General features: G+C 42.4%; 1 protein-coding gene across 7 annotated transcripts in view; it reads right to left on the bottom strand.

Moving 5' to 3' along the window:
- Window positions 1–4,330: 4,330 nt before the first annotated feature.
- Window positions 4,331–20,781, bottom strand: part of LOC307014196 (uncharacterized protein) — a 34,827-nt gene continuing 18,376 nt past the window's right edge. Inside the window, exons 4-5 of one of the 7 annotated variants that reach the window (XR_013801179.1) lie at window positions 5,665–5,920; window positions 4,331–5,566 (exon numbers count right to left, since the gene is read on the bottom strand). Coding sequence is in view for 4 of the 7 variants with exons in the window: in XM_079642002.1 (XP_079498128.1) it covers window positions 20,484–20,776 (293 nt within the window). In the remaining 3 variants the exon portion in view is untranslated. Of the gene's footprint in view, window positions 5,567–5,664; window positions 5,921–11,488; window positions 13,843–19,436; window positions 20,777–20,781 lie in introns of those variants that run through there. The other 6 variants (XR_013801180.1, XR_013801181.1, XM_079642005.1 and 3 more) reach the window with 6 other exon arrangements.

Genomic DNA, 20,781 nt, shown 5'->3' with positions numbered 1-20,781 from the left:
ATGGACGTCGCTTTAATATGACCGCTCAGAGGAGAGGAGTTCTCATTTCTTTAAATGTCTGCTGCTTCCCCTCCTCTCTCCTCGGTTCCCCTCCTCGGTCCTCTGCTCGCATCTCCTGTGGGCGGGACTAAGTCTCGAGGAGGGGAGTTGAGGAGGGGAAATTTAAGAATTGAGAAGCCTCTTTTGCGTCCTTAAAATCCCCACAATGCTTTGCGCACGGACTAATTTCCCCAAATCTGTGGCGGAAAATGTAAGGCGGGGCCTCTCATATGACGCACACCTGCACACTTGCCCCAGATAGCAAAAGACATTCATTTAACATTGGATTTTGGTTACATTGGTTATTTTTGGTTGAGGTTGAAAAATCAATGTTGATTCGATGTGTTATTACAGATACCATTTCAACGTTTGACATTTTTTTGTTGAATCAATGAAATATAGATGCCGGTTTTTCAACGTTGAAATTCCCTACATTGAATTTAAATTGTTCCAACGTGAGACCAACTCTCCCCTCCCCCTCCCCTATACAGCTGTATTTAAAACACAGCATAACAAGGATTTTTGAGTTAACCGTTAATACGTTGCAGTCACATTTTCCTCCATGGAAACCCAAGCCTCATCCCAATACCCCTCCTCAACTCCTCTCTTCCCCTCCTCCGGGACTTGACCCGGAAATCGATCAAGACACGCCATTTTGAAGGACGTCCCAATAGCTGAAATGCACACGGAGGAGTCGAGGAGGGGTGAGGGAGGAGGGGTGCGGGAGGAGACGAAAGGGAGGATACACGCGAGCAGACTACGCGGAAGTGTTTTCACCACTCGCGTATAAAAGCCCCGCCCCCACCTTCACAGCTGGTCGATTTCAACCAAGCGGCAAACTCTGGGGAAGAGCCGGGACGCCAATGCGGAAGTGCCTCAAACTGCAGTTCATCTAGTGGCCAGTAGGAGCAGTCTGCAGAAGGGAGCAATTTCCATAGACCCCAATGTTAAAATGCCCAACTTTAGAGCAGAATTAAACATGTTTACATCTTGGTTCAAAAAACCATATTCTCTGTATAGTTAGATCCCCCCTTCATGAATATGGATTGGGGGGGTGAATTTTTTCACCCCCCCAATTTTTTCTCAAGTCATCTGTTTAATTAATATTAAGCCTTAAAGCTTTTGCATAAATTAGGGCGTGGTCACTTTGATGGACATGTACATGCCTCACTGTCAGCTAACAGCAACTTGTCCACTCTGCTAGGCTACAACCATAGAGGCTACAACGTTAGTTAGTTGTAGTTACTGTACTTGACCCTTTAGCTTTAGTCGTGTTCGTGGTGATTGTGCCTTTTAGGGAATATTGTTACAAATACCAGACAATTAAAATTGTGTGCTGTGCGCTTGAATGTACTAACAGAACTTCCAAGAAGTCTAAAATGATAATATTATACATGTCCCGTTCGCAGGTGTTTGTGTGCTTGGTAGCTTAGCTTGTTACTTATTAGCCAGCTAAGGACGTAACCCTTTATACTATATACATTTTAGTTTATGATTCAGCCTTGGGTAAGACTTTTATAGTCTATGGCTATGACGCCGATAATGCTAAACGGGAGCAAATGTTAATAGGGGACCCAATTATCCCAGTGGTGGCCGCCGGAGCTAACGGAGCCGCAGGGGTCTAGCTCCAGCCGGCGTCCCGGAGCTAGCCCACTGCTGCTCCTTTAGGTCCGGGGCCGGGCGGTGGAGTCCGTCTTTTCTTAATGTGTGAATGACAAGCATTAAGAATAACAAAACATAGCTAATTCTCTTGCAGATTGTCTCATTTGATTATGAATGTAACGTTTATATAGGGGAACTACACTGTTAGCATTAACTTGGTGTGCACGTATCATGTTAGCTTAGCTTCTTAGCCTGAGCTAGCTCTGTTTACTTCCAGTTCGGAGGCAGCAGGTCCCGCCTCGGCTCCGCCTCTTTGCCCTTATTTGGAGCAGGCGCATAGCCGTGGGAACATGTTTCAAATGGGGGGTGCTGTGGGGATGACACCAGGGCTGCTTCTGACCAATGTGCTGCCCTATAGGCAAGATTTTAGCTGGCAATGAAAAACCTCCGCAAAAGACAAATACACTACAAAAAGAGAAACATATTGACATGGTGGACAGCTTATATAACAAGGCTTCAAATGTATTTAGTATTATAACATGTTTTAATTGGAGGGGTGGACTTCACATCCTCTAGGGGGGTCCAGGGGTACCCCCCCGGGAAGATTTTTTAACATTTTAAAGTCAAATGCTTCAATCTGGTGCACTTTGAGCGCTCAATTACTAGAGACTGATCTAGAGGGTACAACTCTAAACACCCATATGAAAAAGATCGGTTTACATTTTATTAATCAAATAAGTATGTGAACATTTCCAATAACCTACCATAGCCAATAACAAATAAATGTAACTTATTTTATTTGTGTTTATATTTTTTTATATTTTTAAATCTCTCCAGTTTTAAACAATATTTTTGGTTTACTGTCCTATAGTATACATTGGAATGATTTCAAACCTGTTTTTATTTATCCTAATAATTATAAAAGGTGTGCCTTTGTTTACATAAATTGTGATCAAAACGTTTGAGACTCAATGAGATAACTTAGACTAAAGTGAACTATCCAAACCCTTAGAGTCCTTCACCTCACTGAGCCTCTCAGTCTGACAGGACAGAACTCTCTCTCCACATTATTGTAGAAGCAGCTTCTTATATCCGTTAGCGCAGCAGAAGCTAACAACACCCCCGCCGGTACCGCGGTATCCCCTCTCTCTATCTCTCTCACTTTGGCTGTGAGCTGCGGGCGCCTGCTAAGCCAACATCCCCCACTTTCATCACTACGGCGCCCATCGTACAGGGCAAATGGAAAATGTTACCGGGTTGAAAAGGGTGTTATCTTTACTTAATTATGAATGTTGTTACATCAAGGCTGAAAATTCGTTTTTTTTTTTTTATTATATCTTTTTGAAGTGCAGATCCCCTGTACTCCACCAGGGGGTGCTGCAGCACCCTCAGCACCCCTACTTCCCACGGCCCTGAGCAGGCGAGATTACACTCTGACGTCGCTGTCAAGCCGTTAGTGGCCGCCTCCGCCTACTAAGGGCTTCTCGGCAACTCTCGGCAGAATCCTATGGGTGACGTCACGGACACTACGTCCATTTATATATAGAGTCTATGATTTCAACAGAGGAAAACCTACAACTGGAAGATGAGTGGAAAAGCGTCACATAAATGTATAAGTGCTCACAGCTCCGTGGGAATTATTATGTGCAATTCATTTCTAAAAGGCTTCACATTACTATAATTATATTTGTATTTAAATGTAGGCTACATTTTACACCAAAACGGAACACAAAAGCAGGACAAACCATCATACATTGAATTCCTTGACTAACAAGAGAAAGATTCATTCATTTAAATAAATATTTAACCAGAAATGGGCCAGTTCTAAGGGGTTATTCAGTTAAGCCCGATGAGAGGGGATACAGCTGTTCGCATGTCATCATTAACAGACGTCGTCTAAGAGTGACGTTTGAGTGAACGAGGACATCCCAATTAATACCTGAGGACTCCTCTGTCCTCGCATCACCTCCTCGTGTCTCTCGCTCGCATCTTACGGAGGCGGAGCTAAGATGCAAGGAAGGGACGCGAGTGAGGGAAAGGAGGAGTCGAGGAGGGGTATTGGGAGGAGGCTCCAGACGACTTCGCGCATGCGCATTGCTTTCGTCTACGAGGTTTCCGCAGGGTCTGAGCAGGGTCTCGTCACTATAGCCGCTTTCACACCGCAGGACTTGCCGTACTTTAGTGCTGGCACTAAAGTACCACGGCACTGAATCCGCCAGGGGGCTAGTGCCAATCGCATTCACACCGCAGTACTTTCCCTGAGGCAAGATTACGCTGACGTCACTTCGTCTTCTTCTTCTCTGGGTTTACTGGCAGGCCGCAAAACCACTTCACGGCGAATACAAAAAAAAACGAGAGAAGAAGAACTACACGGGGGAGGGGGTATAAAGCCCACCCGCTGTACATGATATATATAGGTAGGCCTGGAATTTCGTCATTTTAGGGGCAAGGCCACTTGGCCTTTTGAGTTGTCAATTTTTTAAGGGCACAAAGGCCAAAAGCCAGGGCACCAAGGCCATAAATTAAAACAATGATTTAACATACGATATGAAGTGACTACGATTGTATATGCATTTACAATACTTTTATATATATTTATTAAGCATTCAATGGACACCAAATTGCAATTAAACAAATTCTTTATTAAAACTACAAAGGATTCTTATAGCAGATACATGTTTGGCTCACTGTGAGACTGTGGTAGTGGGCCTACGTCAAGGTGCGTCCTTATTCTGAGTCACTTGAAGATGGAGATGATGACGAGTCAGGGAGATTTGGACTTTTGGGGTTCCTTTGACCATAGGGATGAATATTGGGTCTCCTTTTGTTGATGCCAGCTGCCCACCATCTTGCCACAGCTTCATCACTTTGATATTCAGCAGGAGCACAACCCTAGGATTTGATGAGGAGTAGATCTTCAATTGTTGAAGTGTGCAGGCTTAAACGCCAATCGCCCTGCATTCTCTTCATTACTGAGAACTGCCGTTCAACTTGAGAGGTAGAGACAGGAAAAACTAGGACTATTTGTATTAAGTGCAGCAGATTGGGGTACATTCTTCCCTTCTCCAACAAGAATCTGGACCATAATGGGAGGAAAGTTTCCCTACTATGGTGACGCACAATGTCGTGTTTGGCTCTGAACCATTCTTTGTCTACCTCAGGCACATTGCAGCCATTTTTGGTCAGGAGGGGCTCGAAGTGTTTACACAAATGATGGATTTCCTCCTCCCCAAACTCCTCTAAGAAATTTGGTTCTGTTGGGAAATTGATGGGATCGAAAATTTCGGCAGCCAGGAGTACAGGGTCGGTGGAGAAAGTAGAGAATCTCTCACCAATGGCCGCAATGATGTTGTCAACTATGTTTTTCCTTGACAGAAGGAAGGCTTCAGCAGAAACATTGGACTTTCTGATGTTAATATCATTGTATGCAAATTCCTCACTGGTGGTTGTGAAGGACTCAAGCACTGGACGGAGATAGGGGCCTGGCTTCTCTGTTTGTTTGCGTAGCGCAGCCTGTACAGCCAGGATCCTGCTACGCACACACGACAAGGGCAGTTGATCACCTTGGAAATTCAGTGAGAGTTCAGCCAGGTCAGATAGAAGATCCTGATACAGTGCCATGTGAAGAATACACTTTGGTGAGGTCAACTGCCTTAACACTGCCCTGATCTTTTCTTTGTCTGGTGATGCCTCATCCTGTCTTTCCTGGAGGTGGGTAACAATGCTTCTGTAGTTTTTTGTCGTAAGACAGGAAACAGCCCTCCTCCTGTGATCTATCCACCTGGTCCCCACGGAGCGAGCTGGTTTAATGACGTGCTCCTCCAGTTCCTCTCCAATGGCCTTCAACTCCCTCCATTTTTTGGGAGAACGACGGTAGAGAGAGTAAATCTTCATGAGCAGGTCATCAATCTTGTTCAAAGAAAAACTGAAAATACAGAATTAAATAGGCATTAGTAAGGCATTAATCAGACATTGTATTACAAATTCTATTTTCATATTTTATAGAATAATTACTCCTCCTACCTGTTCAAAGTATGTGCCCTTGAAGGCATCCTTCAGACATAGCTATAGTCTGTGGGCAATGCAATGTACTTTAAGCATCCACGGCACATGTCCCTGTAGTTTGGTGAGGACACCATTTGTCTTCCCAAAATTGACTGCTGCACCATCAGCTGCTGTTGCTGTCAAGCAGCCACTCAGATCAATGTTGTTGTCTGCACACTTTTCCATAATGGCCTCAAATATTCCATCTGCATTACATGCTGTTGGCTCTGCAATACTTTAAAAAATATGGAACACAAAAAAGAAATTAACAATTAGGTCTTCTTACTATTAAATAAGTGAAAATGTAATTACAATCACCTGATCATGTAAAATCCTTACATTCTTTCTCTCAATTGTCCTGCCCTTTTCTAATTAATTGTAAAGCAAAAAAACAAACAAACATATTTTTACATCTATATAGTAGACTATTTGTCTCTCTTATTCTTACCCAAGTATTTTGATCGCGTTTTGAAAATTGGGCGATATAAACGAGCAGCAAACTTTGAACTTCCGTCTGCGATCGCCGGTGGTCAAATAAGTCTGCACAGAGGTCTTTGACAGCTAACAACACAGCGCTGACTGCCTAGCACTAGATAATAATAAAAAAAGAACACAACTGCAACATAACTTATCCAAGTAGTAACAAAAACACTTCAAAATATTATAATTATGCATTACCATACGAGCAAGAAATAGTAATGTTATCCATAAAATTACACTTAAAGCTGGACAAATGAAAAACTTAACGGCAAACAGGATCATCACAAAACCTTACCTCACCTCAGCCTTTTCTTGAGCGGAGAATCAGCTAGCTAGGTCCTAGACCAGGGGTGCCAACACTTTTTTGGCTGGTGAGCTACTTTTGAAATGACCAGCTAACCGAGGTCTACCAACCAAAAATAAAATCCCAAATTGCAAGGGTTGCTGAATAACACGTTTTATTTTTACATGGGATAACTACAATAGGGCTGCAACAAACGACTAATTTGATTATCGATTAATCTATAGATTAATGAAACGATTAATCGACTATTCGGACTACTGCTGTGTGCCTTGCACAATTTCTCAAACGCTCTTATTTAGCCATCAACTTTTAGATTTAGTTTGAGGTTGTTTTAGGCATGTGGAAACTAACAATGAAGACAATAAAGATGAATACTTGATTCAAAAATACATATATTATTAAATTAACTGAACAAATTGTGAACAAAATTAACATTGCTTTTTATTTGAATTAAATAAATAATATTTCATATCAAAAGAAACAACAATGTTTTAACAAATCGTATTAAATAATGTGATGACAGAACTGTAAACAGAATAGCTGAAACTTTAACAAAATAAATAACTCAGTTACTAAGTCTAATCATTAACCCATGTTTGTATAATGTAGTTAACTCCGTGTGTTGCTGCTAGCATACATAACACCTGACGTGGAAACGTTACTCGTGGATGGGGCTACAGAGCTACGAGAAAGACAGTCGAACCCGGTGCATTCCTCCGTTTGAATGTGGTGCACTTTTGCTAAATGTTTAGACAAATTGCTCGTGTTACCGCCCTTACATGCTAAACACTTTTGGTGACGAGCATTGTCCACCTCAAGACGGGTAACATGTAACCACACCTTGGAGCGCTTCTCTCCACCATCTCCTCCGTGTGTTGCTGCATGTAGCAGCTGCGTGTGTGTAAACTGCCCCGCCCCCTTGCAAACAGACGGGGGAGAGAGAGATCTCTTCTGGATTGGAAAGATAGAAAATACACCGACCATAGACGCATTTGTTTGTCTTTTTGCATGTTAGAAACGAGTTGGCGACACGAAGACTAAGAGATAATGTTTGTGTAGCAATAATACATGACCTTTCTCTTTCTCAACTCGCTACTCGGAGGGAAGTCGCTGTCATATGCCTTGTGAACACTCCGATAATGCCTCTCCACGTTACCTTTCTTTGGCAGAGCGACGCTTGCTTTACAAATAAGGCAAATAACCTTTGAATGTGACATCACAAAAAAAGATTCTCCCTCCCATTCTGTGTGGAAGTGGTATGTCTTTAGCTTTTTGCTCGTTCCCGCACTCATTTTGTTGTTTGTCTCTCCCGGCACTTGACTGATTTTGTATCGCTTTGCATTCTGGGTTAACAGACTGGAAAGCAATAGGTCGCTTTTTCTGTCAATCAAGTAAACTCCTGAATTAAGTGGCAGGGAGGCCAAGGGAGGAGGAATCAAAAGCTGTTTTGTCTATTTTAACGGAGCTGGATTTTTTTTTTTTATGAATGACTCGCGATCTACCAGCATTGCCCCCGCGGTCGACCGGTCGACCGCGGTCGACGTACTGGGCACCTCTGTCCTAGACCGTCCTACGCACACGGACGCGTGAGGGGGTGGGCGGAGATAGGTCCTAGACTTATGTCAACTGTCATCATAGACCGTCCGAGCGGTGCATTCCAGGCTCAAATCAAGCGCACCGCTGATTTTTTTTTCCTCCTTCAAAATATGCTGGTGTTGAAGCCGTATCAGAAAAGAGGCAGACTGCTAAACCACAAAACTTAGTCAGAGAGGGCATCAAGGCCACTGTGGCCTTATGGCAGATATCATTTTAAAGTGAAATTCCTGCCCTGATAGGTAGGCTCAGCAGACAGACCGTAGTACAAAGATAAAGTGTCACATGATTACTAATTACACTAATTCAACCACTGACACCTGTCTGCTCTCACATTCTTCTATTCTGCAAATTTGGGGTGGGACACAATAAATAAAGCTTCGCCAGTTTGTTTGTTTTATTGCACATTCAAGACATAACAATAACGGCATCACGACACTCAAGTAGCTTTTGCGAACATCGCTCAAAACATTTGGAGTTGGGAACTGCTTTCTGTAGAAGCTGCTGCATCCAGTCCTCAGAGTAAATTGCCAGAAGCGCCGACACTTCCGGCCCGTCTACACTACAGGCATCGAAAAATGCTTTCAACGCTTCGCCCATTCACTTGAATGGGGTGACGTAGACGATTTTTAATCTTTGCTGAACAGCATTGTGGGGAGCATGGCATGGCTTTGCAGTAGCGTGGCGTGGGGAAAAAATTAGGGGAAGCCAATAATACGTCCTTTCTTTTGGGGGGGGGGGGGTGGTCAATGTAATAACGTAACCAGATGAGTGATTACAGCGCACGGTATCATTTTACACACATTTGTATCATACAGATGGAGGATTTACACACGCCTGTTATCTAACCGACAGGTCCGCACGCACTCTCCAGCCGAAACTCTAATAAGCATTCATTCACAAACTAAATCAGGAGACCTTTAACGTTTTACATCCGGTTCGCTCCTTTGTTCCTCGCTGTACACAGCTCCAGTTTGGGCATTGGCCTGTCATCAGATTGTATTTGTTGTTGCTGCTACTGCAGCGGAAGTTTAGTACAATTATTTTCTATTAAATACTCCAAATCTCCACCCTCCATAATTGCACTTGCTTCAGTTGCTTGCTACTTTCTAACGGCAGTGAGAGTGGTGCAGTGACGCTATCTATCTTCTATCGATTAGATTTATGATTCGAAAATTATAAAAGTAGAGTAGACATGTGGATATTATCCGACTGAACAAAACGTGCATTTAACTAACAGGTTCGTTTTCCACTGACCTTTTTTCAAGCTATTTTCCAAAATCCTATGGAGAAATCCCATTGCTATTTTGTCGAGGGAAACCGGGCGTAGTTTACTTCCGCTTTTTGGGACGCGTCACTGCACCACTAAGTTGATGCGATTTGATTGGATTGTGAGGCAAGGGAAGCCAGCCGCCTCTGGCTTCCCTTGGCATGGCCCTGACCAATTACAGGTTGGCAGGGGCATGACGTGAGCCTCATCTGATTGGTCAATCCCCCCATTTTTTTTCACCAAGGGAAGCAAATTTCGGCTGGCCTCCTCTCGCAACAGAGAGTGCAATCTACTGTTTCACCGTAACATCTAGAGGGGCACTGTTTCACTCTTTGTAAAATAATCAATGAGAATGGGGGAGAGACGGGCCGGTAGCAACACACAACAAAGAATTTCCGAAACTAAACGAAGTGTTTTCATTTATTTATTAAAATTATAACTACAATCCGAAAAAACAGGGGAAGCCTGGCTTCCCTTGGCCTCCAGGAGAAAACGCCACTGTGGCTTTGCAAGCATCACGAGCATCTATCGGCATCAAAAGTGGAACAATGTACAACTTTTGAGGCTCGATGCTTGGCATCAGCCAATCAAATCTCGTTTATGCAAATCCCGCCAGTGCAAGCGCTAGCCAATCAAACCGCATGCAAGCTGGGAGAGCCAGACCGCAGTTCATTTCCTCATATTCCAAACGAGATATTACGGTAGCAAATCACCCGGTTCTTTACGACCAGAACTATTTACCGGGATACAAACCGGAGGAACCAGGCATGGAGGGAGGTGGCAGAGACAGTGGGTGAAACTGGTAGGTTTTTCGCCTGTTTGGAGAGTTTATATCCAGTTTACTTCGTTTTAACATTGCTATTGCTTTGTATGTCGGGGGCGGGAGATTCATGTGATTGGTTGTTGGTCGCGTTGCTCGCAAAAAATCGGCAAGCTTCAGACACGCCCAGCTTCAAGATTTTTTGATGCCTGTAGTGTAGACGGGCCGTTCCTCATCAATCCACCGCTCCGGTGTTGTAGTACGTGTGGTCATAACTCCTTTAAAGTAAAAAAAAACGACTCGCTCAGGTGTGGATGTGGTTTTGTAGCAAGGAAAAAACTGGCTGCCTAACAAAAAATATTCAGAGTCTAACGGGGCGTGGTTTGCAATTCGCCCAGCCAATAGAAATAGAATAGAAATCGGCACTCTTTTATGACCAGGTTCGTACCACCTCTCTAGCAGGGACTGAAAATGGCCAAAACAGTTCCCGGCATTGAGTAGTCCCGGCGGTGTGAACGCGACATTATTGGTACTAACGGAACTAAAGAACCAAAGTACCAGGGAAAGTCCTGCGGTGTGAATGCGGCTTATGAGCGGGCGAGCAGCGCTGAGCGAATTTGTCGGACATTTTGCGGACAGAAACATCGACATGTGGCCGAATTTGGATGTGAAGTTGGGGATTCTTGGGACATTTGTCTGCCTCGTTTGCATAATGAGGTAAGTATGTATTTGACCTAACAAGGAATGTTAACAGTGAAGTCCACTGTACTATTTAAACCAAAATATAGATACATTGAGTTCAACTACCCACCACAGTTAGCTTTGCTAGCTTAGCTACAGATGGCGTCGAATTTATCTTCAAGCACCTGAAGGCGTTTATAATGCATTTTGATGGTGAGACGACCGGTGTTATAGTAAACCGAGCCAGACGTATAACGCTATAACTTTACACACAGCATTGATTGGGATATGACAACGTTGCCGCTGTGTTGAAACGTAGCCTTGACTTGTATTTTTACAGGCCAGCCTTGTACGATGTTGGGTTGAATACGGTTTCCCCGTTGAAACATGGCGGCGACGTAAAAGCGCATGTAGACCATGGCGGAAATGTATGTGTTATACATTTTCGCTGTGAGCCGTGTTTGTACGTTTTATAAAGAACTTGTGTGTATGTGTGACGATACACGGAATGGGGGGGGGGGGGGGGGCATTGTTGTTAAGCGGTTAGTAACGTCTGTTTATTGGGGTAGCCGGCCGCCGGTGACTCTGACATTGTTGTGTTACAGGTCTTGTTGTTTGGTTGAGGGCAGCGCCATATAGATAGAAGAGTTATGACAGCGGAAGTCCAAAAACGGTTATCGTCACGTGGTTCTTGTAGACGAGGATCGTTCCCCGGAAGTTCATGGCGGGCAATGTGAATATACATTGATAACAGGAGATAGAACTACGATATTTGGTAATTATTAGTGAATAAAGGTTTTGATTTACAATATTTATACAACAAATCGATATGTGTATGTATTTACATCAATATGTTTAAAAAAATTAAATAGAATTTGCTAATATTAAGTGATAATATTAGGATTAGTGTGAACAACTAGTTTACATGTTAGGCTAACAGTGCTTTGGTTAAAGAGCCTGTTGCTGTTTATGTATAGCTTTGAATTCTTTAAAACCAATATTATCTTCTTAAACTTGTATGGTAGTCAGGAGCATCACTTTCTAATGTTTATTGATATATTTAGAGGGAGGGGATCTAAAGGAATGCTTCAAAATTCAGATTAGATTAATTTCTACCATTTTCTTAAATTCATGGTAGTTTCAGTAATCCCATGGTAATTGAGGACACAAGTTATCTAAATGACTAATGTCATCTTTATGGCTTTCAGAAAGGACGGGAGACCGACAGGTGACTATCAAAGGACTAGCAGCAGCAGCAGCAGCAGCAGCAGCAGCAGCAGCAGCAGGATGATGATGATGATGATGATGATGTTAAATGTGTTGTTTTAGGAACATCCATTGAAAATACATGGAATTCAATAAACATTGAATAGCATGTCATGCAGTTTGTCTGTGCATTTTCCTCCGTGTTGTCCTGGTTTGCTGTGCTGCCTCCTAGTCGCCACCATGGTTTGCCTGGGGATGCTCAAATCGCTCCGAGAAAGGAGTACGAATGTACAGCTTCCCCACTGACACAGAGCGGAGGAAAAAATGGCTGGCTCAAGTCAGCAGGAGCAATTTCACGACCAACAGCAAAAGAATATGTGAGGTAATTATATACAAACACTGCATTTGCACTTTTTTACAAAACGAAAACCACACCATTGGGAAAGCTTAATGTTTTGTTTAATACAAAAAAACAGGGAAAGGCTTGAAAAACACCAAGTTGAGACTCAGGGTGCAGGGTGAGGGTCTCAGTGCAGGTATTCAGGCTCCATTGAATCCCCCTCTGGTTCTTGTGCTGAAAGAGGGAGTAACAGACAGGAGAAAGAGTTATGCACACTTATTGGATGGGAAATTGCCTTGGGGAGATAAGGTGTGGTCTTTGTTCCCAACTGAAGTTATGGAACTTTATTATTTATGAGTTTAACAAAGTATGACAAATGGCATCAGTAACAGATGTGATATGAATTTCTATAAAGTTGTCTCACATTCTTGGTCATATTTTATATACAGTATGTAATGAGTATAACATGTCCATTAAGTATAAAGTATTTCCTAATACTGTGTATTCAACCACTATGGAATATGTATGTGGGCAGACAAAACTGAGTTGTTCTGTGTGTGAAGTAACCTCAAGTCACTCCGCAGGCACATTTTGATGCAGACCAGTTTGTCAAGACAAAAAAGGGCAAGACTAGGCTGAGAGCAGAGGCTATACCCACCATCTTCGTGCATCGCCCTGTGGTCAAAAAGAGAAGGGCCCCTGCACCACGATTCACCCCGGGACCTGTATCTACAAAGCCCATAGCTCATGATCACAGCTATAGTGTGAAAGGTGATAATAAGCATGAACTCATGAAAACCACCAAGCATGAAAAGCATGAACTCTTAATAACAAAAGTAATATTTCTTATTTTTAAGCGGTATAATATTTTAAATGTTCGAAAATCTACAGTGCCATGTCTTCTACTTACATTAGTCTCAAAGATTGAGGGAAGAAGGGATGAGGAGACTGAGAGAAAGGAAAGTGAGGGTGAAGAAAGAGAGGACATGGCTAATGAGGAGAGACAGACACCACCCACTCGGACACCACCCACTCAGCCAGCAGCCAGTCAGCATACGAGGGAACCAGCAGCCAGTCAGCATACGAGGGAACCAGCAGCCAGTCAGCATACGAGGGAACCAGCAGCCAGTCAGCATACGAGGGAACCAGCAGCCAGTCAGCATACAAGGGAACTAGCAGCCAGTCAGCATACAAGGGAACCAGCAGCCAGTCAAACAGATCTATTAAAAAAATTAAAGAGAAAATTAAAGAGCCAAGAAGGAATCACCAAAAAAGCAAAGTCTGCACTAAGAAAAATCAGGAAGGAAAATGCAGCTCTCAAGAAAACAATGAAAATTAGGGACAAGAAATATAAGAACACGTTTTCAAAAGACCAACTTAAGGCATTAGGCAGACTCACCACAAAGGGGATGAAATGGAGCAATGAGACAATTAAGAAGGCTTTAAAAATTCGCTTTGCGTGCGGACCAACGGGTTACAAAACTCTGCAGGAATTGCAGATTCCCCTTCCAGGAATAAGGACACTGCAAAGAAGGATGCAATGTGTTAAGTTTGAGCCTGGTGTGTAACAGCTAACATCACTGCCCCTCCACCCGTAACATCACTGCCCTCCACCTGCCAGCACCCAGCCAGAGGAGCGCAAACAACAAAAACAAGCAAGGTGTCCCGTCATGTACCTGGAAGTTTGGGTTGGCAAAATGGAGTAAGAGAGGGACTTGAAAAACCTTGGTGGCTCTCTACTCATGTTGTTACATTTCATTTCATTTCAAACCTTTATTTAGACAGATTGGTCCCTTGAGATCATCGATCTCATTTACAAGGGAGACCTGCATCATTTAGTTCCACATGAAACATAAAAACAACATACAAACAACAGAGGATATCATATTTACATATTCAACATTTACAAATACCCAGAGTGTCAGAAAGCATTTCATTTAGACATGCCTTAAATACATTCAGAGAAATAAAAATGCTCAATTTCAATTTTGCCTGTAGACTGTTCCAAGCAAGTGGAGCTGCACACATAAAAGCTGTCTTACCTAAGACAGTCCTTACTCTTGGCACATCTAACAAGACTATATCCTGTGATCGCAGACAATAGCTGCTTGCAACTTTCTGCTTTATCAATGAACAGATATAATACGGGAGTTTGCCCAACATAGCTTTATAGATAAAAGTGTACCAGTGACTGAGCCTCCGTACAGTGAGTGATGGTAAACCTGCCTTGGTATACAATGTACAGTGATGAGTAAGCGCTTTACAGTTTGTGACAAATCTCAGAGCACTATGATACGCAGCATCTAGTTTGCTCAGGTAGTTGGCAGGTGCATTCATATACAGCAGATCACCATAGTCCAGCACAGGTAAAAAGGTCACAGTGACTAGCCTTTTCCTGGCCTCAAGTGAGAAACAGGACTTATTCCTGAAAAAGAAACCTAGCCTAACCCTCAGTTTTTTAAGCAGCTTATTGACATGAAGTTTAAAAGAGAGACAGTCATCAAGCAAGATACCAAGGTATTTGTAACAGGCAACAACTTCAAGTTGTGTTCCTTGCGTTGATACAATATCTAAAACAGGCTCTGGTGTCTTTTTAGCTTTTGAAAAGAGCATTATCTTGGTTTTATCCACATTTAAAAGAAGCTTTAGTTCAGAGAGCTGAGTCTGAATAATGTTAAAAACAGCCTGTAATTTAACAACCGCCTCCTGAATGGAGGGACCTGCACAATACATCACGGTATCGTCCGCATAAAAATGTAAAGTAGCTTCATCCACATTTTCACCTAAACTGTTGATATATATGGAGAATAAAAGTGGACCTAAAACAGAACCTTGAGGAACACCATTTGCAATGTTTAACCACTCAGAAGACAGCCCATCAAAGTGAACACATTGGGACCTTTCAGAGAGGTAGTTCACAAACCACCCCACTGCATGGCTGGATATGCCAGTACTGAGTAGCCTCTGTTTTAAGACGCAATGATCAACGGTGTCAAACGCTTTGGAAAGGTCAATAAACGGAGCTGCACAACTCTGTTTATTATCTAGCATACTAGTAATATCATTTACCACTTTCATTGTTGCAGTGATGGTGCTATGTTTCTTCCTGAAGCCTGACTGATGTTTAGACAGGATATCATTTATACATAAAAACTCCTTTACTTGTTCACTCACAAGTCGTTCGAGCACCTTAGCCAAAACTGACAATTTAGAGATTGGCCTATAGTTATTTAAAATAGTTGCCTCCCCTCCTTTCAGTAGAGGCAGGACATAAGCAGACTTCCATACTTTAGGAATTGTATTTGTGCTGAGGGAGAGGTTAAAAAGAGAAGTAAGAGGTGGAGCAATAAAATCTGCAGCTATCTTTAAAAAGAAAGGTTCTACGTTGTCCGGGCCAGCCGGTTTCCTAGGATCTAACTTGGATAAAGCTTCATGGACAATACCAACAGTTAAAGGAGTAAAACTGAAAGGGTTTTCCAGACCACATTGTTCAGAGTCAAGGACTGGAGCGTTCACAGAAGCAGAAGCACAGTCAGTGACAGAATCAAACAGAGAGCCACAAGAGACAAAATGCTTATTAAAGCAATTTAGCATGGTGGCCCTGTCTGATATAATGCCAGATGCTGTGGTGAGGTACGGAGGTAGCTCATTTGGGATATCACCAGTGGAAATCGATTTTATGGCTTTCCAAAATTTCCTAGGATTATTCAGGTTTTCTGTGGTAACTGACAAATAGTACTTTGACTTAGCACTTTTGACATGTGAAGTAAAGCTATTCCTTAGCTGCCTAAACCGTAGCCATTCTACCTCTGAGCCTGATTTCCTAGCCTTTGCCCAGGCATTGTTTCTCTCATGAAGGAGACTGGACAGTTCAGCAGAAAACCAGGGATTGTTTCGTCCCTTCACTCTAAATGTACGCAGAGGTGCATGTTTATCTATAATTTTTATAAAACCAAGATAAAAATAAGACCATGCAGTTTCTACATCAGCACACAGATCGATTTTTCCCCAATCAAAATCAAACAGATCATGTAAAAAACCCTGCTCCACTAAGTGTTTTTTATCTCTCTTTGTGATGATGCGTGGTTTAACTTTTTGGACCTTAGTGTCCCTAATTGTGGCTACAACACAGTGGTCACTCACATCATTAGCAAATACTCCCACAGATGAGTATTTATATGGAACATTTGTTCAAATGAGATCAATTAAGGAGGATTTATTTGGGGACTTATTTGGGGATTTGGGCGAGTAGGACTGTCTATAATCTGAGTAATGTTCAAAGAGGTACACAGGTTTTTTAAATCCTCTGACACAGAAGTTAGCCAGTCCCAATTAAAATCACCAAGCAGCACTATTTCCTTGTAGGAAAGTTGAGATAACAGTTTTGCCAATGAAGATAAGGAGTCCTTGACAGCCGAGGGGGCCCTGTAGCAACCCACCACCATGACCTGTTGACCCTTTGTTACTTCGACATTCACAGCTAAAAATTCTAGTTGTTTACTAACAGATTTGGAAACCATTTTTGTTACACAAAACTTATTTTTCACATAAATGGCAACGCCACCACCTTTTTTAGGACGGTCAGTGCGATATACATTGTAACCATTTATGTAAATGTCAGAGGCCAAGATCGATTTGTCTAGCCACGTTTCTGATAAGACAATGACATCAGCATCAGTTGAACTCGCCCAAATACGGACAAAATCTAATTTAGGTAACAGACTGCGCACATTTAAATGAATTAAAACTAACCCCGATCTAGAAATAAAATCAGCAGGAGTAGCTATTTGACTAAAACTACCAGGTGGACCCGGATTTGGCTGTACATTTCCTGATAGTAACAACAATAAAAATACCAAGCACCTTTTCCTCTTAATCAACACACATACATTTTCAGCTGTTCTAGAGTCACCAGCAAAAATCGCAAAAGTGAGATTAGAGTTCAAAAAACAATTCTGAAGGACCATTGTGGCAGGCATGTGAGAAAGACAGACATTTGACGAAATGAATGTCCGCGACAGTGCAACTAGCAATTGTTTGTGCAACCCATCCGAACCTGTACAGGGGATGTCCACTGCGGGCGGCAGAACGGACCCGAATCCAGCAGAATTTTCAGGATGACTAGCAAACTTCTCCTTGTCCAGCACAGTCAAAAAAAGGCACAGCAGAAACACGACATTTGCCATTTTCCCAGTCCAGCTCAACAGCATCCACGATGTTCCCGAAGCAAAACCACGTCAGGACAGCAGCAAGGAAATAGGCAAGCAGCAGTGTGGCAACACTCCGGTTTCTCCGCGGTATCTCCAGACCAGGCCTCCCCCGCACAGTAGCACCCAACAGGTGGGAGTAGGCCTCTAACAGCAGGTGGATAGCAGCCTTCAGCCGTGGGAACCACCACCAGCAGAAGCAGAAATGGGTGGACGGCAGGCTACAGTTGTATTGGTTACAGCTCTCAAGTTTTTTTTTTTGCCATTTCCACATCTTTAGAAAATATGAAATAAAATATTGAAGTGAAATCAACCTATTCTTTGGAGAACAAACTTTGATTTCTCTGTCTTGTGAGTTTGCAGTCTTGCAGTTTTGCTCCTCCACCTGTAACATCACTGCCCTTCCACCTGCCATACAGTAGGTTACTAACAAAATTACTCATATAATACAGTGATAGAATACATGTTTAGTATGCTTACTTATATAAAACAGTAGTATTAAACTTACCTTGTCTTTTCACTCTCACTTAAGTCTCTCTCCCTTTGCCATCAATCCAAAATCAGCTGAGCTGCAACATTATACAGACAGGTAATCATCAACATAATCACAAGGACACAATATGGCTCTGCTCAAAAACACTCACTCTTACACGCACCAAAGTTATATTTATCTAATATTTAACTCCCTCCAACCAATACAATACAATCCCGTTTAGAAGCCCCTCTTCTCTAATTCAACAACGTTGGACGAAATGACATTAAGAGAACGGAATTTACAATTAAAAGGCTGTTCAACGTGTGTTGCTAACTTGATCCGGTATCCTAGCTTTATCTGTTATCTGTAAACGTTCCCTAAATCTACTAATTTAGGGATAATCCACTGACATCCTTTAATATACATGTTAATTTGAATCAGATGTACTTATAATATCCGCAATATAAATCTTTAAACTTCTTCTTACCTTTAAATGTCCGTCACGAACGGTCTATTATGCTGCAACTCTACAGCTCTGCTAGCCTTGGCGCTAACGATTGAGAGGCTCCACGATCCGCCATTGCTGTAAAATGTGGTCCATAGAGAACCGCAGTGACGCGTCGTAAAACCCGGAAGTAAACTTCTTCCGGTTCTTTCGCGAAAAACCAATGCAAATTCTTCATGGGATTTTGGAAAATAGCTCGAAATAAGGTCTGTGGTTGACACACATTTAAGAGAGGGATCACGTTTTGTTCAGCGGGATAATCTCCACATGTCAACCCTACTTTTATAATTTTTGAATCATAAATCTAGTCGCCAAAAGCGAAATGCTAACGTTATGCTATAAACGAACTACAAGCCAGTACAGCAGCAGGGTCGCAAGACTTCTACGTCACGCCAACTGAAGATCGTTTCAACTGACTTGCACTGAAACTGCACTTTGAACCCTTTAAATATATATTAACATTTTAAACTGTATACCCCGGTTATCTAGGCCCGTTTTGTTTAATGTATACCACGTTTATCTAGGCCCTTTTTGTTTTGTTTTATGTATACATGTCACACTGTGGGAAACGATATTTCTGGATGTATAACACATGTAGAATATTTGACAATAAAGCTGAATTTGACTTTCGCGTGCTTGCATATTTTAACAAAGCTTTTCATTTTAGCCACACTAAATTTAACTAGAAGTCATGGTTGTGTCAATTACCAGCCTGATATCGTTTTACAAAGATGACAAGAAGAGTGTAGATAGAGGAGAGAACCACTACAAGTCAGGACACGTTACAGTGCAGCCTAGATGAAGGTGTGCTTACCGGTGTTGTCAGGGCTAGCATGAGGGACAAGGTTTATAGTGTCGGTGAGTAGTGATAGCAAGAGTACCGTTAACCTAGAGTTAATTTATTCACATTAATTCCCATCAACAAATCAATTGTATGTGTCACATGAAATCTTTATTAGGCAAGGCAAGTTTATTTATATAGCACTTTTCAACACAAGGCAATTCAAAGTGCTTTACAAAAAATGAAAGACATTAAGAAAATGGCATTTAAAATCAGTCATTAAAAAGAAAAGCTAATAAAATAAACATTAAAAGAAAAAATACATGGATAAAAGTTACAGTGCAGTCTAAGATATGAATAGTTCAATTAAAAGCAGCGACAAAAAGAAAAGTCTTCAGCCTGGATTTAAAAGTAGTAAGAGTTGCAGCGGACCTGCAGGTTTCAGGGAGTTTGTTCCAGATATTTGGAGAATAATAATTGAACGCTTCTTTACCATGTTTAGTTCTGACTCTGGCGACAGAAAGCTGACCAGTCCCTGAAGACCTGAGAGATCTGGATGGTTCATCATTTAGCAGGAGGTCAGAAATGCATTTTGGTCCAAAACCATTCAGTGCTTTATAAACAGCAGCAGTATTTTGAAATCTATTTTTTGACACACAGGAAGCCAGTGTAAAGACTTCAGAACTGGAGCGATGTGATCCACTTTCTTAGTGTTGGTAAGGACTCGAGCAGCGGTTTTCTGAATCAGCTGCAGCTTTCTAATAGATTTTTTAGTGAGACCTGTGAAGACACCATTGCAGTAGTCCAGTCTACTGAAGATAAAAGCATGGACACGTTTTGTGACATTAGTCTTTTAATCCTAGATATGTTCTTTAGGTGATATTAAGCTGATTTAGTAACTGTTTTAATGTGACTGTTGAAACCAATAACTAATTTAACCCGCTGACAAGAGAGCCCACCTCCGAAGATCGTGACTGGCTGAGGGACAGACTCGGGGGCAGGTTCTCATGAATTTCTTGGCTTCTCTCCCCCGAGCCAGAAGAGGAACACTATAGCTTGGAAACACTTACTGTTCCTGAAATTATCAAATCTGTTGGGCATCAGGGACCTGAGGCAATTGTGGCAAGCATGGCATTGTCTGAAGAGCAACAGAGGGCAATTCAGTTGGCTACCACTGGTCAGCGAACCAACCCAAACTAGCATTTGTTCAGGAAAGGAAGGTTGACTGCCAGCAACTTTGGAGCTGTCCTGAGGTCAAAGCGTGTGACTGCTTCCTTTATTGCCAGGGTGCTAGGGCAACAACAGGCCCTTGATGGTGTTTTGTCTGTACAGTGGGGGACTATGAATGAATGTGAGGGCGTCAGGGCATTCACCACTGCAACCCAGATGCAGGTCCATGAGTCAGATTTGTGGCTCTCCCTATCAGGATTGTTGGGGGCATCACCAGATGGTCTGGTAGGGTCTTCCGCTGTTCTGGAGGTAAAGTTTCCTACG

The sequence above is a fragment of the Notothenia rossii genome, assembly GCF_949606895.1.
Source record: "Notothenia rossii genome assembly, chromosome: 8".
Lineage (NCBI taxonomy): Eukaryota > Metazoa > Chordata > Actinopteri > Perciformes > Nototheniidae > Notothenia > Notothenia rossii.
Note: the sequence above shows the minus strand (reverse complement) of the source record. Positions and strands in the feature narration are given on the sequence as shown.